General features: G+C 36.3%; 1 protein-coding gene across 2 annotated transcripts in view; it reads right to left on the bottom strand.

Moving 5' to 3' along the window:
* Positions 1–25,603, bottom strand: part of VPS50 (VPS50 subunit of EARP/GARPII complex) — a 99,252-nt gene that overhangs the window by 15,235 nt on the left and 58,414 nt on the right. For both annotated transcript variants that reach the window (XM_074897994.1, XM_074897995.1), the window contains 4 exons: positions 22,792–22,910; positions 21,197–21,303; positions 11,584–11,705; positions 7,698–7,778 (listed from right to left, as the gene is read on the bottom strand). In XM_074897994.1, coding sequence (XP_074754095.1) covers positions 7,698–7,778; positions 11,584–11,705; positions 21,197–21,303; positions 22,792–22,910 — 429 coding nt within the window. The remainder of the gene's footprint in view (positions 1–7,697; positions 7,779–11,583; positions 11,706–21,196; positions 21,304–22,791; positions 22,911–25,603) is intronic.

The raw sequence follows: 25,603 nt of genomic DNA, 5'->3' as shown, positions 1-25,603 counted from the left end.
AGAGAGAAGAGAAAAGAGAGGGGAGGGAGAGAAGAGAGAGAAAGAGAGAAAGAGAGAAAGAGAGAAAGAGAGAAAGAGAGAAGAGAGAAAAGAGAGAAAGAGAGAAAGAGAGAAAGAGAGAAAGAGAGAAAGAGAGAAGAGAAAGAGAAAGAGAGAAAGAGAGAAAGAGAGAAAGAGAGAAAGAGAGAGAGAGAGAGAGAGAGAGAGAGAGAGAGAGAGAAAGAGAGAAAGAGAGAAAGAGAGAAAGAGAAAGAAAGAAAGAAAGAAAGAAAGAAAGAAAGAGAGAAAGAGAAAAGAGAGAAAGAAAGAAAGAAAGAGAGAGAAAGAAAGAAAGAGAGAAAGAAAGAAAGAAAGAAAGAAAGAAAGAAAGAAAGAAAGAAAGAAAGAAAGAAAGAAAGAAAGAAAGAAAGAAAGAAAGAAAGAAAGAAAGAAAGAAAGAAAGAAAGAAAGAAAGAAAGAAAGAAAGAAAGAAATCTGTGTAAGGAACAAGCCTCTCCTTCAATCTCTTCCTCCAAAAAATGTCTCCTAGCACAAGAGAACGTTTCCATTTCAATAGTTTGGCTGAACCCAGTGGCAAACCTCTGTTAAGGCTTCCATCTTAGTGGGAAGAAGAAACTATAATCTAATTACCTAAATTAGAAGTATGAACTACCTAAGCTAATTATCTAAATCAAAAGTTTGACATGCAATTTGCAAGAAAGACATTTTTAAGGGGCCTGATCTCATTGAGTTCAGAAACATGTATTTATTTCAGTTATCCAAACAGAATTTATGACCAAAATAACCAATTATCTGCCACTTATGGTGGAGATAGTTGACAGTTCATTATAATCATCCACTTTCACTAACTTTAGAAAAAAAAAACCAAAAAACAGTAAACCCCACAACTTGTCCCCAGCACACAAAGTTCTGCAGATCACACTAATAACCAATGATCTCTCAAAACTGAGCTTCTCCTGACCTAACATTTTTTGCATAAGACTTGAGCTTTAGAATTGTTTTTAATATACATACACAATAGGAACAATTTTAGTTTTGATTCTGCTATGAACAAATGGCGATACCTCTAAATGCTACTGAAGAAATACTGATTTTAAAGGAATAAGTGGTGTTTGAAAGGCATGGAAGAAAACAGACGATCTGAAAAGGGTACGGCAGTCAATCAGTCTATAGCAGTTCTGACATACCGACACTGTTACCAAGATCTTGATGTGCGCTGCTGATTAAGAAGGAAAAGCAGACTGCCCCCAGATGTTTACCTAAGTCAGGACAGTGCTATCATCTCTGATTACAAAACTGTAATTGATAGTTTCTATAATATTATGAGCATAGAGTACAAAAAAATAAACACTGATCAAAGAAAGCATAACCCCTTATTGTATTCAAAGGCTCTTGAATTCAATTAACACCAAGTAGTTGCATAATACACAAGAATTTTTTATTAGAAGAAATGTACTGAAAGCAACAAGTCAGGTTTTTTCCCCTCCCCCTTCAACTTACACATCCCTAACAGTTCTTGAAACTTGATGCCGAAAACAACAGGTAAAGCCAGTTGTAAAAGCATACTGCATTCAAGGGTACAGTGCTTTTTGAATATGACATAAATGCATTAAGGTTTAAAAATGGTACTTTTCAATACTCCTACTACATTTTAAGTTGAAAGATTAGCATTTTCTCAGTTAGGGCACAAAGTTTACAAAACAGGTAATCTTAACTCAGCCCTTAGGAAACTAAGTCAAATGTATCGTAAATAATGTAACGTACTACCATGATCACCACTCAACACACTTTGAGAGAGCAGATAATTAAAAACCAAACAACAAACCATCTTGAGAAACCACGTTATCAATTTTCTATTTATTTATAATCCTTTGCAGGGGAGTGATACGCTTACAGTATTGTACATGCCGTGCAAGGGATCCCCAAGCTTGCCAGCGCACACACCTTGCACCAGCCCCAGGGCTGAGTTGATCAGCAGTGCCTTGAGGTAGGCATGAGGTTTCAGATTTCAGAAGTGTGGATCATCCAAGGTCTTTGCCACAAAACAAGCATGGCCCAAACCTCAGTTGGGTCAGTCCCACTGGCTTCATAACAGACTTCAATAAAATCTGTGTAGAAACTTCCAGGATCTTTGCATTCCATTTATTTCTTAGTGTTCAAAGTTAAATGACAGGCTTTTTGCATAAAAAAAAAAAAAAAAAATCACCAACAGTTACCAAGTTTATTTACTATCCTGTCCAACCTAACGCAGTACGGCCTCTATCAGGCATCACTATGTGCTTATAGACAACTGAGAAAATGAGGCATTAGCTATGCTTTAAAAAAATAAATATAAAATGAGCCTCCACAGAAAAACACACCCACTACTACACTGTTGAGAACCTGAACCACTACCTTACAAAAAACAAATCTGGTCCGGTCACACACGTTCACACATTTTTACTGCAGCATTTTTCTTTCCAAAGATTTTCAGGAGGAGCTGCTGCCAGCTCCCAGGTGCTAAGCTGTGACTCTGCAGACACCTTCACTCCTCCAAGACTAGGAATCAGCCCTAAGTTTTCGATGCTGAGGAAAAAGAGTCTGAAGTGACTAAAATGAGATGGTTCAGTGACTGTCTGTAGAGAGACAAAGCAATTCCCAAAACCCAGATTTATTCAAAGAAGTAAGCTAGAAAACTTCAGTAAATCATTCCAGTCTACTCAGGTAATACAATCAAACAAAAAAAAGTATGAAAAGCTCTAAATGAATAACGTGAGGAAGCAAAACAGCTGCAGAAGCCCTAGCATATTTTCAAAGTGTTTGTCATGTCAGAACTTCCTTTTGTATACACAGAGTTCTCTTCCCTTGACAAGCAATTCACACAACACCTTAAACATTGTCATTACGTATGTTGTACAAATCTTTTCAAAAAGAGGAAGGAAAAAACCTCACATATTGTCTTTTGTGGTGTTGTCGTTGTGGTTTTTTTGTGTTGTTTTTTTTTTTTTTTTTCTCTTCAGGCTTTTTTTTTCTCCTTTGAAGTTGCAGAAATTATCTTCAGCCAAACAAAACCTCACCAAGAATCACAGTTCACAACTACCATTTCAGCGAGGATCTTAGCTATATCTTTCAGAAGCAGCATCCTGTGCTGGGACCTGTGATGTCAAGTAACAAATTCCACAGCCTAGACTCTCCAGAGCTTGCCATTGGTATGCCAAACCAGGACATAAAGTGGTACATGTCCACACCAAGTAACGCAGGGCTGTGCTGTGACATTTTAAGTAAAACTGAATTGTTTGTTTCCAGAAATGGGACCAGTATAACTGAACCATACCATTCCACAGCACCAAAGGGTCAAAGCCAAAATGGGCTGGAAAGTCAGGCATGAAGAAAAAAAACCTGTTCCTCCCATTATTCCTTATCTTATTTGTACAGCTGAAAAATCTACATTTTCCATCTCTGCACCATCAATCTCTAATGTACTATGTCTGCCAAAAGTTATATACTTTATGGGGAAAGAGTCCAAAAGCTAGACTATAAAACATTAACCAATACTTCTTTATACCACTGATTTCTTCCATCTACTCTTCTATACATTACATTGCAATGCTTATATACTTTACCACAGTGATTTATTTTCTACTGCTGTAAGGCACAGTAACTCAACATACTTCATTCTAAAACTCAGTTTTACTTGAGCAAGCCAGTTTGCAATGAAATATTTATGAGTATTCCATGGTTATTTGCCCCCAAAATCTCACTTTTGGAAGCAGCAGTATCACTTGAGGCAGCTACTTGCATACACAGGACATTAACAAACAACATTTAGGTAATGGCAGTACCATGACTAATTACATTTTGTGAAGACAAGGAAGCTGCTTAGGGACAGCTAAAGCAAGGAATCAGAAGTAGAAATTTCCCTTCCGAATCACCAGTTATTATAGATCACATCAATCTGATTGATGCCTTGTACCTACTTGGGGGCTTACTGGTCTCAGTGGACTAATATGAACATCATTACTGTTGCAAAAACACATTCCTGTTAGAAATGACAAACACAAGGACCGAATGTGTGTAGGTATCTCTACATATCCCACTCAGGGGTACTGCCAGTGAGGAGATACCAATAGCTCAGAAACAGACACTTGTTTCAATGTGTTTGGCCTAATCAAAACCGCACCTTAGCATTATAAGCGAGGCTGAAACAGTAGCACTTCGTCCTCCCCTTTTCACTCTTCTCTGTCTGTGTTTTCCTTTTAATACATCCTGCTGGTATGAACGAAACACAGCTTGCAGAGTGCTATTTCTGGAGCATCCAAATTATTTGCTCTGAAGATGTTGCATGGCAGAAATCTGTACTGAAGTTATTTTGTACTAGCTGGGGAAAGGCCTGAACAGGAAGTTCAGATACACCTATGAAGTTCAGTGCAACGCAGCTAAACAAATTTTTAAAAGTCATATTGTTATCTTACCTCTCAAAAATGAAACTGCACCCTAATAAACTTTAAAGCAAATACTCAAAGTGCTTGTATTTTTTATACTTTTGAATTAGCCTACAAGTAGCTTAGACACAGAAAACTGGTTACTCAATCATTCATTGTAAGCTCCCAGAACACTTCCACATAACTTACTATAAGAAAGCAAATCAGTAGGCCCCTTTTTTAAAATTTTTTAACTAAACCTATTTCATTTACCTATCAAAAGAAATTACAGACCATACTTAAACTAGTATCAATACTAGCAGCGCAGAGATTAACAAAAGCCATACCTGGACAAAACCTCATTATTGGTGTATTTATTTTAAATAGAAACATATTTAAAGCAGTAGTGCCTGAAGAACATGTTTGCTCAATCTGGTAAAGACTTAAGTCCCTTCATCATTATAATTTGGATTATATCATACAAAACATACAAATTACAAACATGTTTTTGTATCATAAATATGAGGGGGGGGGCACTTTTACTTCCAACTGAAGTCATGAGGTTTGATGGTTATTGTTTGGGGTTTTTTGTTCACTATGTTTATTATTATATCAGTGTAGGAGCAGCATACAGACTTTGAATAATATGTATCACAGCTAAGGTGTCACATTATTGCCCTATGGTGAAGTTAACATGACCAAAGGCATGTTCATATCTCAGCTATTTCCTGTTCACAGTCTGTAACATTAATCTAAACTGCAGGTGGATTTGCTGCAGTTTATAAAGTACAATTGGCTTTACTATGAAGTATTAGATTACAAAACAGAGAAGCGATTCAGCTATTGTTGAGTACTGCTTAGCAGGGACAAGGACCTTCCAGCAGAAGCAGGGGGTACATGATGCATGAAGAGGGATGCAGGGAAGAGGAGAGGAAGTGTTTTAAATGGCTGCAGTCTTTTTTGCTCAGTGGCTCTGAGTCAGAAACCCAACTCTCTATCTCTCAGTGGTCCAACTGAAAACCAGGATAGTACTTCTCTCTCAAGTATGGTGAGTGTACTGTAAGTACAGTAGGTACTAAAAGGGCACACAGTTCTTGCACTGTAATAATAGGGAAGTATAAACTTAGAATAGAGCACTTCTGTAAGGTCCTATTTGGAACATCTCCAATCGACCTCCATACTCTTTATACAGAAGATGCTACAAAGATGTGAGAAAGAACGTTAGAGCAGTTTGGCTTTAGTTTGCCAGAAGTGGAACACCCTTCCACTTTGCTTTTTTCTTGACAAACGAAGCTTAAAATCCAGCTGAATAATAGAAGTAGTATCCTAAAAGGTATCTGATGTAAATTAGATAGCACTAATTCAGTTGCAAACAGGAACGACAGAAAGTCTACAAAAAGCTGGAGGAGATGGCCTCTAAATCCTCCAACTATTCTTGGACAAAGTTCAAGAGGAAAGCTAGGAAAGATCCAGTCTAAATTACTGAAGAGTTGATACAGATCATAGAGGTCAACCATCACAGGCACTGGCAGATTAGAGGAACTATTCTGATCTACATGCAATTCTGGCAGAGCCTTAGCCACAGATTCAAAACTGTCAGATTCAAGTTATCTTTATGAGAATAAAATACTGAAAGATACTGCTATCAGGAACTGAAATGCAACAGAAATGATAGTCCCTAATGAAGTTACCATGAATAGAAGACAATGCAAAAATACAAAACTCCCAACAGGCCATGAGACTGAACCTTACAACACAAACATGAATATTTTCAGAAAGCAATTTACAATTATCTAAGACGAGAGGAGAATTTTGAGAGCAGTCCAGAACAGTCCATACAGTCATGAGAAATATCCATTTTATGACACAGTAAGATTAATCTCAACTTTCACAAACTCTTAAAAATAAGCAAGCAATAAAAATACTCAGAAGACTTTTTTCTTCCTCATGAATCAAAAAGCAAAATGTTTCCATTTATAGCATAAGAGGAGCATAAGTTCATAAGATATTAATAACCTCACGGAAAGCCTTTAAGTTAATAGTAGTTAGCTAAGATTTCTTCCTCCTTTCAAATCTTACCTGGAACATAGCTATTAATTTCAATTGACACTAACATTATCTGTAACAGCATTGTTAAATGACTGAAAAAGAAAAAGAAGTCCTGTTATTTTTCCAATTTACACCTAGAAATTTTTTTTTTTTAATTATTTTGACAATGAAAAATGCAAGACTGAAATACCGTCAGGAACTGTGACTACAGAGTAAGTTTAAAAAATTAATTCCAGAACTTGCCATTTTTCTATAATCTTTAACCGATTCCTTTGCAAGATCTCCCTAGAAACAGTTTTTTCTTTCTGAATACACTGCCTTTGTGATGAATATCAATAGGACTAGCCTTTTCCTATTTTATGGAGGCCGGGGGTTTTTAGTTATCTTATGCTCCCTCTAGTGACTATCTAAGAAATGGCCCCAAAACCCTTTAAGAGGCTTCTCTGAAAGAACAGTTTAGGATTCGATATAAAATGCATAACGTACAGCTCTGTGGAGTGCCAAATCCTTGTGAAAGTCAGAGTAGAGCATCTGTCTTTTACTTTTTTCTAAGGGAGAAGCCTTAAAAAATAAATACTTCCTGAAGCATCCATGATATGAATACAAGCCTTTTATGATACTGTTAGAAAATTATGATACAGTTAGAAAATTATGATAGTGTTAGAAAATTTCTTCACTTTCTACTATCAATGTGACACAAGCGTCATATTTACTTTTCTCATTTTGAAAATAACTCATGAACTGGCCAATGGGACATAATCTATAAAATACATCAGGGAAAGTTTCCCACAATTCAGAAATGACTTAACAAAGGCCTCAATATACTACTATTATCTTGTAAGGTGAATGATCTTCCAGACAGCTTACTGGTTTGCTATTTCTTTACTAAAGAAAAATGACTCACCTATTACGTTGTTTTGTGGGTTTTTTTTATAAAACGTCTCATTTAATAAGGGTAATACCAGAATGCCTCTCTATTACATGAGCTGTAATACATTAGAAGATTTAAATACATAATTTTGTTGTTACATCTAGCAAAAGCTATTGAACTAGTTTTGTTGTATATTAGAAACAGTTCATACAATAATATCTACATCATGATATGCCATGAAACCAAGCCTTTGTCGTTACACACACACACTGTATATGAAGAGAGAGAAAAATCTGAAAGGCACAATGAAATACAATTCCTGAATTTCCTACACAGACCTTTATTTCACTAAGCATTAACAAAATCCAAGTACTTACTAGATCAATCAGACTCTCCTGGATTCTGTTCAGTGTGGTGCGTAATCTGCTGCTACTGAGGCCCAGTCCCGTTGACTCAAACTGGAAGAGACACATTCTATTTAAGTCAGGAAAGGAGAACCCATTGGTTTAAACTTTACAGTGATACAGCAAAACTTCAGTTTGTAAACATTAGCTACAGTTTACTTACATTAAAGTTTTAGCACATAATCGCAACCATACAAAATGAAAATCAACAGAGGTCACGGCACTCAACACTGTACTGGTATGAAGAATGACCCAAGTACCTCTCATGAAGCTAGCAGTTTATCATTCATACCCATAAACAAACAGTATCCTTTATTGTTATAATACTGTATTTAGGTGCAAGACTCTAGATTTTCTTATTTGGGCAATGAGCCCAGAATGCTGCACCACAATGCCCCTACTGAGAGCTACATGCACACCACACTCAAGCTAAATGGTCTTAATTTCTCAAGCTACAAAATCTCTTATAATTCCTTATTAAATATCTAACTTTCATATGGAAAATTATATCCATTGATCCTTATAAAACAGTCAGTATTAATGCTTACAAAGATCTGCCTGAGGAATGTGCCACCTTCATGTTCATGGCTCAGAAGTATTATGGGGCATATGTTCAGCTGGGATAAATCAATATAGCTACAATGATTTCCTGGTAAATGCAATGAGAATTATAGCAGCTGAGGATCTGTTTCAACATGCATAACTAATGTAGGTACTTATCTTCTACTTCCAATTAGAAAAACAAAGAGCAAACTAACACAATAAAGGAAGTGGAAATTGGACAGCTAAGAAACACACATTTACATCAAAAATCTGGAAGTATTTCAATACAGTTCTGGTATGTGAGTCACACCAAAAGGCAATTTACTGAACAATGTGTAGAGCACTGTTGTATTATTTGACTTCCTTTCAATTCACTAAATCATGGAAGGAAGTGTTTAAGTTCAGGTGATCTCATCTGCTCTTTTTAACTACAAAAAGTTATAATTTAGGTCCCCATTTACTGCATCTAACATTTCTGATTTAAGATGTCCATCTGCCCCAATCCTCCTATGTATTCAATGAAAATTTACACCTGAGCTGAATTCCTACCTGAATCACACTGAGCTGAAATCTATAACCTGATTTAGGAGACATAAATCACTATCCTAGTGTCCACATTTGATAAAAGAACGTTTACACCTTTTTTTCTCTACAGGTGAAGTAAGCCTTTTTCCAAAAATAATTTGTATTTTTCTTTCACATTTTTACTGTAGAAGTATCAGTTCTGAACTGCCTTTGATTTTGAAAGTATATGGGTGAAAATTAAAATAACTTTCTTCCCTTTAAGAAACACACCCTTAATTCTCTTTTTTCCTCCTTAATGTCATATAGCAGTTTTTCAAGACACGGCCATAAGGACCTGCAAATCCAAGACTGGATATTCTCCCTGTTAAGGTAAGAACAACCAGGAAAAAATACCCAGCTTAAAGGAAAAAAATACATATATTTAAAAATGTATTTACAAGTTTCATTTTAAGAAATCTGCACCTGCATCAAAACTACACATCAAACAACCTGCCACTAATTCTTTTCCTTTCTGTCTTTCAATTACTAATTTTCAATAGCTATTAGTAACTGTCACTTACTTATTCTATAATTATATATTTCTTTCTAGAAAATGGCATTTTCATATTTGAAACATACCTGAATGAAAAAGAACCTAAAACCAAACTTAGATTTCCACATTACATATCAAGAACTCCACCTTTATCAAGCAACCAACTACAGCCTGGTCAGAATTGTGCATCCACATGTACGAGGGGAAAAAAAACACCACAACAAACAATCAAAACCCAAAAAAAGATTGTTGTGTTGTTTAGCATTATTCAGGACAGAGCCTCATGACTTCACACAGAACATGTCACTCATCAGTATAACTGCTTTGTTTCATGGAAATTTTTGCTATTTCTATATGCAAAATGGTAGATATTTTAATTCCACAAGTAAGGCTAATAAGCAGAGCATTAGACAATTCACAGAATAATTTTACTGATCACGAATTCTACATAACCTCTTATATTTAAAAAAAAAGGTGTTTTCCATAAGAATGGCTATTGGTTTACAAATTACTATGTCTTCTCAAAAAAAATAAACCACCTCAAATTTATTCTGCTAAGGAAAACTATTCTGTGGCATGTTCATGAACATCTTACACTCTAGTGAGCAGATATTAAATATAGTCAGTTCCTTTTAATTTCATGTTAGGTTGCCCCATAATTTGAGATAAGGAGGAAAGGCAGCCTTAACTTGCATTCCACAAATTCAAAAGGTTTTGAAAGAGCAATTCTGGTTACAGTGGTGTGCAACTCTCGACAGTGAAGAAAGTCAAATACTGACTACGTAGGATAATCATTCTAAAGAGATCTGGAAAAAGCAATGACTTAGCATCATGACTGGACATAGAATACAACATGTATATTTTAAATCCTTGATTTTCACTGAACTCACAATAAACTCTGTACAATTAATCACTCTTCTTATGTGTGTACTAACTCACACATACAACATAGCACAATATTCATAAAGAATTTTAACCATTTTTAAGGAATCTGTATTACTAGAATACTTTTAAGAATCCCACTTGATGCTATTTTGTAAATAAAACAAGAACACTCTCAGCGGTCTAAATCATATACCATCACCCATCTCTACTTTCCAAAAATTTACAAACACTATGGGGAGTAAGGACATTTAAGCAGCATTACAAGAGGGTTCATTACATTCATAGACCCCCTGTAAAGCATTATGTTTCCCATGGAAAATCATCTGTCTAAACAAAAATGAGGCACACTATAAAACCATCACAATTTTACCACCCATCTGTTATAATGTTTACCTGCCTAGCACTCTGCTGTTCTCTAATGAGGAACTCGGTACGGGCTTTAAAAACACAAAACAGAGGTGCAAAAAAATATAAATAAAACACAATGTGAATACCGGAGCAGCTGACTAAACCAATAGGAAACAATTATCTTAAAAAAAAAAAAAAAAAAAAAAAAAAATCAGAACCACCCATCTTCTAAACACAAATTGCAAACACATTTGTCCTGCCAAAGAGAACAGCTCAAAACCATTTAGAACCATATGTTGAGTCTGAAAATCCATTATCATTTGCCAACAAATGATGATGAATTTGGAACCCCACAATATTATTACTTGTGGGGTCATTTAGGGTCCAAGAGAGGAGAAAATTTGGTTTATGTGCAGCTTTTCATAAATGCTTTAAGACAATTCTGTTGAAAGTTGACCTATGTTATGTTCAGACACTGCCAACAAGTATTTATTTCAACTACAAGATAACTCAAAACCGTTGTTTTCATCAATACAATTAGTTTGACAGAAGAATACTAGAGCTGAAAAAGTTTATTTCAAACCTCTTAAAGCTGAGTTACTACTTAGCTTTCACAGCCCCCTTCTCCTCCTCCTTTTGCTATTCTTCTCTAAGAAAACACCTCGTACTCTCTAGGCTCCAAACCATCACCCTCCTGCAGACTACTTCAAGTTCCCCACTTTCTGCCAGTACTTTTAGTTATTTCATGATGTCTTTCCTCCCTTTCAAATAACTGCTGGAATAAAAGAGTACAGACTCTATTCAAAATATAATAGGATTCATGTCCCAGTGATAATGATGCTCCCAGTACTTATTCCCCTTATTGCTGATCTAATCAGCCTTTTCTTACTCCTGCATTCAAATCCATTCTGTTGCCACTAATTTTTCTGGGGATTACATATTAGGCAGTACTTTAAATACAGAGATCTCTGTATTACCATTTTGTGTGTACAGTGGTACTTGGAAATAAATAATGTTTCTACCTACCGTATCATTTCGGCCAAAAAACGTATAGACTGCATACAGATAGTAATCGAAGAGCTGGGACATGAAGTGGATCACATCAAATGCAATTGGTTTCAGAATATTCATCATCTGCATGTATTTCCCTTAAAAATTAAATACAGAAAATCAGTTTCCTCAGCACAAATGCTACAAAGACAGTGCTGAGTTTGACAAACTCAAAATCAGCTTCACAAAGTTTATTATTTAGCCTTGAATACTGATTATGAATAACTTAGTAATATTTTAGAGGTTGGGAGGTTTAAAATCAAAGCTAAATATAATGACTGAAACATCACAAATGTCTCAAGACTTCTCCAAATGTGGATGCTAATCTCTATTGAAATGTCTTGAACTATTCTTGGCCCTCTGGTACCAAATTCAAACTATACAACTTCCTGGAATCTCTCCAAGTTTCAGTTTCATTTAGCCAAAAAATAATAAACCCCTAAAGCAGTCTCTGGCAAATGATATATAGAGCCACTGATGATTTTATGCATTAGTGTGTTTATATATGCACATATGGACGGATGTTTTTCAAGCAATAGAAAAACACAGTATAAAAATTATACGGCCAAGACTGGATTTCACCCAACAACTCCAGGAATAATGTGTTTCACATCAGTAACATAACATTTCCTGATCTCCTTCCTTTTTATCCTGGGGTGAAAAACCCAAATAAGTTTAAGACTTATGTTTGAAATGTTTCTAGAGGGACAGATTGACAGAAGAGGAAGATGCTGCGACCCTGGCACACCCTGGGAGAAGAATAATTCCTTCTCTTCCTTCCTGTCCTCTGTTGTTGCGGTTTTGACTTGGGAAAAATAAAAAAAAAAATAAAAAAATAATAAAAAAAAAAATCAAACAAACAAACAAAAAACCCCCCCAAAAAAAAAACCCAAAAAACCACCAAGCCTCAGGACCTTCTTCTATAGGTTAGCAGAGTCAAACTGATCACAGGATTTGGACTTGGAAAGAAATTTTTCCCTAAAGGTCTAGTTCACAGGGCCTATAGTTTTTAGTTATTATGTTTTCCAGCATAGGGCATGGATCTTTTCACAGGGTCATACAAGAAGCATACTTAATGAACAGCCTGATATTGCAGAGTCCTGCTTTTCCTGCTGGCTAGCTCAAAAAATTACATACTGCTTACCCTATTAGCATCTTAAAAACATAAAGAATATATAAGAAACTTTGGGTTATTATAATAACAGACAGTAATTTTTAAACAAAACATAAACGCAGTCTATCCAGCATGTAGGTTATAGCAGATTATTTAACAAATTGTCATATTCCAGACATGTTTTGATGTGACAGGTTAGGAAAAATTACATGAGGGTGCTAAATTCCTTTTTCCTGTAGTCAGTAACACTGTTTTTCAAGTTAATGCTGTGCTCAGCAAAGTAATTTACTAATCGATACAGAAATTGTTGTTTTAAGCAGAGAAACTAAGAAACTAGCTTTTAGTATCAGGGGGGGTTATTTTAACTTTTTTAAGCAATTACTTGTGTAGATCAGTAAAAATAATGTTAATTTGACAAGTACACAATACAGTTATACACCTGGTAAGATGATATAGCACTATGGTAAGAATCAAGCAATAACCTGACATTGCTACTTTCCAGATTTCTATCTACCTTAAACTCCCTGCTTGTACACTATGCATCTGTGCCCCACACTTTGCTAATACAGACAAGCATGTATTTTGTTATTTTTGGAGATTTGACACCGGTTGTAACATTTAATATTTGGCAGTTTAGCACAGTAATTCTATGCTTAATTATTAATGTTTTGACACACAGTATTATGAACAAACTGAAAAGCAGACTTTAAAAATTCTATTTGTCTTCCAAAAGGGAAAACCAAATGCAGCCAAACCCAGCACAGCCCAATATGGAAATTTTCAGATGTTTGGGAGAGGATGGTACCCTAACCAAAGCAGCTGTCACCTTCATACATGCTATTTGAATATTCTATATTGCCACAGGCTAATTTTTCCCACTTACTCTGTGATAAACACATTTTTAAACTTGCCTGCAACCTATACATGATGTAAGGGTGATGTGTCACATTCTGGACAGTGAGATTGCCAAGTATCTGCACAGCTGGGGTGAATATTCAAGGTAATCTCTCGGGCAGTATCTTATGTTTTTCCAAAGGGCTATATACTGCACACTGCCCAAATACTGTCCCCGTAAAAATCTTCTGATGCCAAGAACATTTCTCTATTACCACATCACTCAGCATCTTGACACAACAAATGTTCCAAGAACATTTCCTCCTAGTTGCTCTAAGAGGATGCCAACTTTTAACTTCTATACACTGTCACCTAGTTTCACTAAAGGTCCTACACTGGGTGGAAAAGGGGTATATGAGAGCATTTCCAAACAATGCTAACAGCCCAAATCCACACTGTGCTAGAAACTTCCAGAAATACTTGAAAATGCCACTTAGATTTTCAGCAACTCGAAGTAGCTTGACTTTCTAGAGGCTCTCAGTTAATAGCTAAAACTGCTGAACATTTGCCAAGTTTCTTGTGAAGTATTATTTCTAGTGCTTCTTTTGTCCTTAAAGACAGTAAGTAGAGAGTATTCCTTATCAGACTAATCTGTGTAACACTGATCACTAAAACCAAAAAGGTAAATAAATACACACCCTCCTGAATAATATGTATTTGAGTTTTACCATATCTGTGGTCATTAGTAAAATAATATCCTAGGGCATCTCAGAATTCCAAATATACAGCTTCTTACAACATACTTTGGAAGCTAAAATGCCACTTTGAAGTTAAAAGTGAAAAGTTAATAAAAGTTGAAAGACTGTACGATCTAAGTTTTTTTAAGTTCCATGAGGTTCTATGCTACGTGACCAATCAGTTACTCTGTCATCACCATTATTTTCTTAAAAGTTAATGGGTTTTAAAGCAAACAAAATCTAAGGGTTTTTTCCCCAGAAACATTCACAACAAAAGCAAAAATGAGGCAAAAAACCCTCGCATTAAAAACCTCAACCTAAGAAATATCCATTAAACCATTTCTTAAGTCAGAAAGATATTAATTAAGATAAGAAATCACCCAATCAATATATACAATAGCACCGTCATTAATTATTCTTGTTGATGTATAGGACCTATGTTAAAATATTCCATACAAATTTAAACACAAGTTGATTCTTCCCTTACATTTCAAGTTAACACACAGTGATTTGATAGGAAAAAAATAACCTTATAAATTAATCTAATGGTTACTTTATACCAGAGACAGATAAATAATTACCTGGTTTATTAACTTAAGGGAAAACCAGATAAATTTAACTGTTCACTTGAAATTTAAATTAAGTTATAGCAGCTCCCAAAAGTGCTCAGTTATTCATAGCAACTCATTTATGTGGCTTATAAATATTAAGCTACACTTTGTATTATTCATCTAGACCCCAAACAAAACATACAGCACACAGAAATAGTTCAAAGTGGGTTATGAGCACTGTTATACTCATTCACTGAGCACTAGTACTCACATAACATTCCTAAAAACTGAGGCAACAATTTCTGTTACTTGATTGGGCAATTTAAACCCGCATCTTCACCTCACTCCAGACTTCCCTTTTTAAACCTAGTTTCCTTTATTATTTGTTTTTTAACTAAGATTAGGAAGCTGATCTAGATCTACCAAAAGTCATGCTGATGCAACATACAGGAGGCAGGAATGTCAGTGACAAAATGTAGGAGAGATGAAACCTGCTTTAGTACCCCCGTTACTACCACAAAAACAAATGTCTCTTAAAATAGAGCCTTATTTTCAAGGAATAGAACTTAGGACAGATCTATAGTATCCTCCACACAACATTAGGCTCCTGCTTATTTTTTGAGGTGCCACACCACTGGTCTTGCATATGCAATTCACTCCGTCCAACTTTACTTGAAAACTAGACCCTGAGCCCACACTGGTTGCCTAGATCTCCTGTGCAGAGGGCAAGCAGCTCCAGAAGACAAGTGCTAAGATATCTATACGATGACATGCAAGCAGAGACATCCAGGACAGACAACAAATTCTATTATCTTCTGAAGTTACCTACAGCTCCCCGTTGATAATGAAGGGATCCTAAACCACCATCTCAGATTTACTGCTTGAAATCAGTGTTAAGTAGCGTGGCATTTTCATAGTCAAAAATCTGAAACAGTGCGAGACAAACCGTAGCCTTCCAATAGCATCAGCAGAGACTGCTGTTAAAATACTGTGGGCAAGCTCCACAGTATTCCTGTCTGCAGGGGAAAACCCAGTGGAGTGGATCATACCTGGATCTCCTACAACCTAGCATCACATCCAGCTAAATCTGCTAAGCAACAACTTACTTATCTTCACATTTAGTAGGATGATTCAAGAGAAAAGGGGCGAGATAAGAAGGAAGAAAAAACTAATAAGTCCAACAGTCTGGCTAAATAGTAGCATTTTATTTGTTTGTTGTTTCTGTACTCATTAACTATTAAAGAAATATATCTGATGCCCCTGAGGATGCTGCCTGGAAGAAGTGAATTAACTATGTGTATGCGAAGGCTAAAAGCCATGACAAAAGATGAAGGCATTTTCAACTTCTGTAGTAGAGGTGTAATATGCAGTTTATGTCTAACAGAAACAAGTGCAAAAAACCCCTGTTTCATGTATGATATCAAATGGTAGGTATTCCTCAAAAAAACCCCTATTAAGATAAAAGTGAAGTGGGGTCATTAAGTATTAGAAACATTAGAAACTGCAAACTAAAAGCAAAGAATGACTAGGACAAGGACAAAAGGGGAAAACAGACCTATTCACTCAGGAACTTATTTTAAGAGCTAGAAGTAGCAAAAGTCTTGCCAACACTAAATTTTCCAAAGATGGTAAAAATCAGGAGTTTCCCAATAGTCCCAAGACTAACAAAGGCAAACCAAACGAGAGGGACAGAAATTGTAGACAAACAAGACAGTCCAAAAGCAAGAATGAATATCTTGTCTTGGTTTTCACTAGGGACAATGATAATGACAGTGAGGAAAGTGAGGGGAAGGGGAACAGAGTGACTAATAAAACTGAACTGGCCATTTCAACCACACTGAGAATGAGCTGGAAAAGACCTTAAAACAGTCAAGCTACAGGAGCAATGTAAGCAAGATGTCATAAAAAATGGCCATGAAATCACCAGTCTGATAATCAGTGTAATAACCTGTGTGGGTTTACTGGGTCTGGCTGAGCCAGAATTGGTTTTCCTCTGTAGCAGCCCTCACGGTGCTGTGCTTTATGCTGGGAGCTGGCAGGGTGTTGATAGCACCCTGGTGTTGTGGCTACTGCTGAGCAGTGCTTATACCAACACCAAGGCTCCTTCCAACATTTCCACCCCCCCAGTGGGACGGGACAGAACCAGGACAGCTGACCCGAACTGACCAAAGGGATATTCCATACCATGTGACATCTGCTCAGTATAAAGCTGGGAAAAAGGAGGAAGGGGGTGGGGGCACCCTTGGTCCTCTGAGGCAATCTCTACACGTGTCAGAGCCCTGCTTCCTGAGAAGGGCTGACATCACCTCTTCAGGGGAAGTAGAGAATAAATCTGTTTTGCTTTTTGCTTCCACACACAGACCTTTGCTTCACTTCGTTTATATTAAAACTGCTTTTGTTTTACCCACAAGGGTTGGGGTTTTTTCCTATCTTATTTTCTTTCCCCATTTTGCCTTGTTGAGAAAAAGGGAGGAAGAGGGGGAAGCGATAGAGCAACTTGGTGGATACCCTGCATTTAGCCAAGGTCAAACGACCACAGTGGGCAATAAGCAGTAAGGCTATGATCAAAAAACATCAAATAACAACATATTCAAGAAGAGGAAAATAGTCATCCAACCAACTATTGATCCACTGCTTTAATCTGTAGGATGCAGAGCTTCAGATTAAGTTTTGAAGAAAGTATGGAAGTGACAGAAGCAGAAATACAAATGCAAAACTAAGATTAAAAAAATCATGGATCCACCAGAAGTGAACTGTACCAGACTAAGATATATACTCTTTTTAGGGAACCTACATGATTTTCTAGACAAAAGACACAGTACATTTCATCTATCTGGGATTTAGTGAAAGTATTAACTTAAAAATACTGCACAGTAAAAAAGTGAACATAGAGTTTTTTAAATGAGTAAGGGTTTAATAAAAGAGAAGACAGAATAGAGTGTGTTGAAAAGGGAGGTATCTGGAAAAGCTACTAGTGAAGTTCCCAGCAACTGGTCTCTTCGTTAGTATTTTCATGAATGACTCTGGCATAACAATAAGAGTGTGATAATGGAAAAAACTAAGGAGGCACCATCAAAACAGAAAAAGACTGACATAACGTACAGGAGGAACTGGAGGACCTGATGACTGCTGTAATAAAAAGTGGATGAAAATCAGTAGTATAAAATGTAAAGTCATGCATTCGGGGACCAACTAAATAAAAACATGCATCTTTCTACTATAAACTAGTAGATCATCCCTTGGAAAAAACTCGGAAAGTGAACGATATGATGGCTGTACAAGCTCATTACAGAGAAACTGAACTGCCAGTGCAAGGAAGCTATGAGAAATCCAAAGAGGTGCAAAAGGGGGGCAAACTTGTGACCAGGATGCTGTGATACAACAGTGACGCAATGCAGTGAGATCTCATCCAGAGTATTACACATGATATTGACAAGTGTATAACAAGAGAAGAAAACAAGCTTGTAAGAAAGTAGGGAACTTGAGCTTCTGGCAGATAAGTACAGAGGATATGAAGAAGCTTGGCACATTTAGTTTAGCAAATCAAAGACTGAGAAGAAATAGGATTACTTTCTGTAAAAGCAGCAGGGCAGTATGCATCAATGAACAAGATGATCTGTTAAACCTGAAGTTTTATTTTGGCATAAGATCAAGCAGGCAGAAAACTGGTGGATAATTTTTTTTTTTTTTTTTTTAAACCATTAGGTTGATGAGGCTTCTGGAATAGAATTCCTATTAGAATAGTGTGAACAAAACAGAAATATTTTTAAGCTGGAGCTCAAAACCAAGAATATTTACAGGCAGTACTAAATGATGTCTTCCTGTAACAGGGGCTGCAGGACGTTCCTTTCCAATTCTATGTTCCAAGTAACGCTGTATCAGTTATTACAGAAACAATAGAAAACATCCCCAATAGCACAAAAATTGGAAATTAAATGTTATTTCCAGAAGGGGAAGAAAGCATATATACGAGCTTTGAAAATAATGTTTATGTCTGGAGTTACATCCATAATCCACAAATATAAAGACTACTTATGTAAAACTGGAAAACTAGAACTGCAGTTCCACCTACTTGCACACGGAGTTAGAGAGCAGGGGGCAGGGGCTGAGACTGGAAGAAGACCAAGTGGTTTGCATGAATGTGCCACGTGTGATTCCTAGATTCAATCCTAAATTTTCTTAGAGGAAAACCTTATACTAGAAGATAGCAAACAAATCTCTCCAGCCTATCTCACAGATGGTACTAGAAAAGTGATGACATAATGTGCTGGGTTTGTGTGGCAGGGTTTCTAGTAGCTTCTCAAAAGCTCCCCCAGCTCCAAGTCAGACCTGCCACTGGCCAAGGCCAAGACAGTTAGTGATGGTGGCTGTGTCTCTATGATCACTATTTAAGAAGGGGAACCTAAAAGGGGGTGGGAACTTGTGAGAAGGTGTTACAAGAAGGACACCTGTGTGAACATCAAGGTCAGTGGAAGGAAGGAGGATAAAGGCAGGGAGGTACACCAGAGCAGAGAGTCCTCTGTATCCCATGGTGAGACGGCAGGGCCATCCCCTTGCCATCCACAGAGGTCATCGGAGGAACAGAGTCTGACCTGCGGCCTGTGAGGGACCCCACGTCAGAGCAGGCAGCTGTGCCCGAAGAAGGCCAGGACTCTGAGGGAAGAGACAGCTCCCACTGCTGTGGTTTGGCACTGGAAGGACTACAACATGCAGGGGTGACTTACACCAGAGCAGCCCATGGGAAGAACTCACGCCAGAAAGTTTGTGGAGGACTCTCTCTTGTGAGAGGGGAGCTACATGGAGAAGGGGAAGAATGCAGAGGAGTGCTCCCCAATCCTGAAGAGCAAGAAGTGGCGGACTGACTATAAACCCCATCCCTTGCCCCCCTGTACTGCTCTGGGGAAGGAGGTAGAGAAACCGTGAGCAAAGCAGACCCTGGGAAGAAGGCAGGGATGGGGAGAGGTGTTTTTGGGATGTGGTGGCACTTCTCATTGTCCCACTCGGTTGTGTTGGTTTTGTTAGCATTTGAATTAAAGTGACGTTCTTTTTTCTCTTCCTCTAATGAATCTGTCTGTTGCCTGGAACCATAATGGGTGAGCCAACCCTCTCTGTCCTTATCTCCATTCCTGTGCCTTTGGCTTCATTTTGTCCTTCCCAGCACTGGAGGGGAAGGAATGAGTGAAAGACTGCTTGGTGCTCAGATGCCCTTTGGGCTCAAACAGAATAATCTTATTTCCTATTTCAGGTCTATATCTTAGACGGAATGTTCCAAGAGGCAAAAAAATGCAAAAAAGTTGTAGAAAATTAATTTCTGATTTACATGCTGCCCTCTATGACAATGAAGGTACTAACCAGGTGCCAGAGTAGTGTTTTTTAAGAACAGCTTACTCTGAAGTTCCACAGTCATTTCCAAACATATAAACATTGAAGACAAACTTCATTAATATAACATGTAACAATTCCTCTCTTCTGCCTAACCTGATGAATTTCGGTAGTTACTTCCCCATCTCTACAAATAAAATGAAAACAGTAGCAGGAAATTGCTATCATACAATTATCTAGATAATCAAATAGAAGTGATGATCACACACACACACACAAAAAAAAAAAAAAAAATCAATCTCATTACACTTAGTATTGGAGGAGAGCATTTCCATATAAAACTTTGGGCTAGAAAGGACCTTCAGAGGTCAGCTACTGCAACCTTCTGTTCAGAGCAGGTCTAAGGAGGTGAGGTTGCACAGGAGCTTGTCCAGCCACATCCTGATCACCTCCAAGGATAGAGACTCCCTAAACTCCCCAGGGATTACTATGATGCATTCCAATTACTGAAATTACCAGTATGGAAGGGCACTTTTCTTCTAGTTGTCTACCATGTAGAAAAAAATAGTTATTGTGTGTGTGAGAATTTGAGCAATGAAAGGGCAAAAAACACCCCAATCTTTAAGTTCTTACTTTTGCAACTATACTACCTTAAAATGAAGCATTTAACCCACCAAGACACATCAGCAAGACAAAACAATAATCTGTTCCCTTTCTATCTCCACTGGTTTTCCATATTCAATATTGTAAACAAATAATCCACCATTAATGGTTAAAATCTATATATGCATGTAGATTAATTTTCAAAGTAAAAATAACTCACAAGGTATAATCAAATTTGTCTATTTAATTAAAAAATATTTTGGTTTAGTGTTTTATTTCTATTTTATTCACATTTCAAAGAGTGGAAATAGACCCCAACTAGGTATATTTTTAAAAGCCTTAAAATTCACTTAAACAATTTGCTCTAAACCATAGGTTTACATTAAAATAAGAAACATACATAAAAACCCTACAATTGTTCTACTCACCAACAAGCCTTATTACATTCAGTGTCGTGTTTGTTAGGATAGGTGCATTCACTTTATTGAGGTTATAATCTGATCTCTTTCTGCTCCTCAGAGTTTCTCGAGAAATGCTAAAGCAAAACAAAATACACCAAATGAGACTGCCTATTATATTCAAGGACATACAAATAATATTCAGTAGAAAAGAAATCCTTCCTTCCCCTTTCTACTAATGTGACAGGATCTCTTACAGTGCAATATTTTATTTATGCCAAAGCCTAACTGGGTTAGGATGCTAACATTCAAAGAAAGAAGCCTGGCCTAATTTAAATAAAATTGTGCTAGAGCAAGGAGTTTCTGACTTGTAGTCCAAGGCTTGAGTTCTGCAAGCCTCTGTCTGGCCTCAGCAATCATTTCATCCACTCTGACTCAAGCTCATAGTTTATGAAGTAAAGAAAATGAAAATAATGCAAGTCACAACAGAACAGGGGCAGACTAGTAAACTACAGCTGAAAATGACTATCTGGAAAGGAAACAAATTTGAGGAAGATGAAGCTAAAAAGAATATTAGATTTTTCATAAATTGTAGTCCTGCAAGAAGCAGGGAATTGGACTCAGTGATCCTTATGGATTCCTTCCTACTCGAGATATTCTATGATTCTGTAAGGGAAACCTTCAGCTAGCTGCCATACCTCAAAATGACATTCTTAGAAAAGTTCAGAATGCTTCAACTTAACAGCACAAAGCTATGGACAGTGACTGTGGTTTGTTCCAATTAAGTAATTTTTATAAATATCTCCATCAGATCTTTGAAATTAAGTAGTTTATGTGATGTACCTTATGAAATCATGCTAACAGTATTTTATCCTAAAGAGTTATTTTGTAAAAAAAATATTCCTCTGCATTGAACCAAGTGATGGCTTTCTAGTTCCCCTGCAATTTTCTACATACAAATAATGTTAGTCTGCTTCACGAAGTCTGAATGGACATTTAAGTAATACAGGGTACTAGACAGAAATTCATATTTCAGATCTTTTTAAAGGCTACAGAGTTGCCTTCTCTTTATATGTATATAAATAAAATATTTTTATATATATTCATCAAAATAGAATATATATATTCGTGTGTGTATATATATATATATATATATATATGTGTGTGTGTGTGTTTGTGTCTTTTTTTCTTAAAGAAAAAGAGAATTTAAAATTCCAAATGACTGCCTTCAAGCCACGGAAGAATTTAATTTTTCTTTAATCTGTAAAAGTTTACTGTAGTTCTTCAAAAGCAGAAGCTCAAGTCTCAAGCCATTTGTCTGCAAACAATTGCTTTTGACAAACAGAAGCCATATATAGGCACAACAGCAGTTGTAGAAAAACCTTCAGTTAACATCTAATGCTTGCTAATCGGTTTTCCAGTAAGTTTCTTTCTGCAGTAATGATGAGCAGTATCCCCATTCCAGACATCTAAATGTTAGGCCTTTCTAGCTGTGCAGGTAGCATAAAGATTATTTTATTACTATCCCATTGTTGTAAAGTATAGATTAAACAGAAAAGGAACTAATCAGAGTACTGAGATGAAAAGCATGTAAATGAGACCAAGGACTCACAGGGTCTACTTACCTTTTCACAGGGGCGTCTCCTGTCTGCTCATCCACATAATCTCTTTTCAACTCTTCAGGAACATCACTGTCGCTATCATACTCTTGATATGCACTTTTTTCTTGTTCATCTGATTCATACTATTGAAAAAAATTTTTAAATTATTCCCATTATTTTCCTTATAATAATGTCATGTAATATTTTGGTCACTTCTTGGCTTTTACCTCGATCAGGATATGAATAGCTTTGCTGGCTGAAAGTCTGCTGACAATGTTTATTAAAAATGCAGCAGGCAAATGATACAAAGCCATTTGTAAGTGCATTTCTAAACAAACTTCTATTTTCAGATGGTGATTAAGAGTAAATGCTTGTATCATCCTATTTTTTGCAGCCACTGAAAATTTTTTTTGCTTTCTTGTTCCTGTATCAAGTACCCACTTATCTCAGTTTTTTTATCGACTTTACAGTCTGAAAAAAACAGTAATAAAAACCTCAAAATGTATCCATACGGTAGCAATAAACTAAAAAAACCTGGCACCACACAATCCTTAATTATTAATGGGAAAAGGCCTAAACTATTGCTTCACAAAAATACTTATATTGTACACATTTATTTTAAAAATCACCACCAAAAAAAAAAAAAAATCAACTTGCAGTTGTTTGTAAAATCGATTTTAGTACACTCCAAAAAGCATTTCTACTAGAGAGTCTTTCAGCCACATAACCTGTCAGAGACCAATGCAATTTTGACTAACAAAATCACTTACAAAAACCCTATAATCAGTCAAATGCTACTACAAAAATGTAAGTATTTCTCATGGCTACTATTACCATGTAATTTGCTTCTCACTAATTTTTCTACACTTATTTTCTTCAACTGCATGCTGTTCTATCTACATCAACATCAAGAAGAGTATGTATATATGTATTGTATGTATCCATATGTTCTATAATATAAACCTTGCACTGTACATGGAACAAAGAAAAACTGCAGAGCAAGCAAGAAACAGGATTCTGCAAGCCAAATTGATATACCTTTCCTCCTAGAGGAAAATAAAAACTACAACCAGACCCCAAAACACAGCCCACTATTTTATTCTAAGAAACGCTCTAATAATATAACTCAACTGTATCAGCGGAATAAATCAGTGGGGTCTAGATTAAAAGTATTTTCCTTTTTCCCTTTACTTTCTCAGAAACTTGATTAGGTATTTGGGGCATGCTTGTATTTATTTGTGTGTACTGGTGCTTGGTTTTCTTTCGAAACATAAACCACCCTTTATCTACTCAAATGCACAAGATCCTGATATCTGAACTATTTATCTAATTATCAGTGAAAGAATTCTTATTTGATGGAAGGAAGCCTCATGCATCATACCGCTTCATTTGTCACAAATGCCACAAATTATTCTAGAACAACCCTATGAAAAATGTGAACGTGTAGAGAAATTAACCACGTATACCTGCCTTGAGACATGCCTTCTTACACTGAGGAACATTAGATCTTAATTGCATCTTTTGAAAAATAAGAAGCTTAAGTAGTTACAGACAACTACTGCCTCCAAATGCTCAGCTGCATTTTTAATTTTTTGAAACTGTTTCACTCTGTCCAATTGTTGAATTGCATTTCAAAGATTGCAGAAAAATTGTTTTCAATTCAAGGATGGAAGGTTTGAGCCTAACAAGTGACATCTGGGAAAAAAACGAGCAACATAGCCTACTGCACATATAATACAATATAAGATTTCCATGGTAGACATGTATTATTACTGCTACTGAATTATGAGGATAAATAATATTCACAAATACAGATAATAAATGCTTTTTATAATTATGATGCCACACATACATGTTAAAAGTGTACAGTTGGGATTTTTTTAATACACCTGAAATTTGCAATCTTTTTTCAATCCAATTAAAAGCAATATTTAATGTCAATCCCTTTTTCAAGTGTTGTAGGTACTATGTAGTATAGGTGCTTTAGACACTTTACAAATAATTAAATAATTGTTTTTCACAAAGTTAATTTCTTAACCCAGAAAAGATTAAAGGGCAACAAATGCTCTGTCATATAACCCTTTTTCCTGAACACCTACACAGCTAGCACAACATTAAACATATCCATCAGACTCCAGAATGCACTTGGACTTGAAGAGAGACCACAATACTTTTAACTTTTCCTTAATATGTACACTGTTCTGAAGCTGTTTTATCCATGGAGTCAATAATGACACATATGACAAAGACAGTCTGGTTCCAGGATCCTTAGGAAATGGCAGGGTTTTAAAGCATACGACAGCTCTCCAGAGGAGAAAACCCAGTCTCTCAATCATCCAAAATACATTGGGAAATATATTATTTTCAGTCATGCACGGCAATTTCTGGCCCCAGCCCTATGCTATGGAGGCTTTTAAAGCCGAGCATTATGAAAGCACTATATTATAAAAGTGTGAAACCCACAGTATAAACAAATTCAAAGCAAAACCAGCTCAGATGGAAAAAAGAATGTGATATGAGACACAGACTAAAAATAAATGTTCTGATCCTTAGTACTCACAGGCAAAATTTCTGCCTCATGAACACTCCAGACAAAGGAAAGCTATAATGAAAGCTCAGTTTATTTCAAAATGAGCTGATTTTAGGCTTGATTAAGGACAGAGAGTCATAGTTTAACTAACTTGGCATGGAGAATTACCATTACTTATTACACATTAATATATAATAAATAACATGGCAATTCAATTAAAATCCTGTGATAGTAAAATGATAAATTGACTACAAATTATGAACTACAATTCATATTGATATATGAATGTGACAGTTGACATACATA

This window comes from Athene noctua, chromosome 2 (genome assembly GCF_965140245.1).
Source record: "Athene noctua chromosome 2, bAthNoc1.hap1.1, whole genome shotgun sequence".
Classification (NCBI taxonomy): Eukaryota; Metazoa; Chordata; class Aves; order Strigiformes; family Strigidae; genus Athene; species Athene noctua.
The sequence above is the reverse complement of the archived record's forward strand: the minus strand, read 5'-3'. Positions and strand labels throughout refer to the sequence as shown.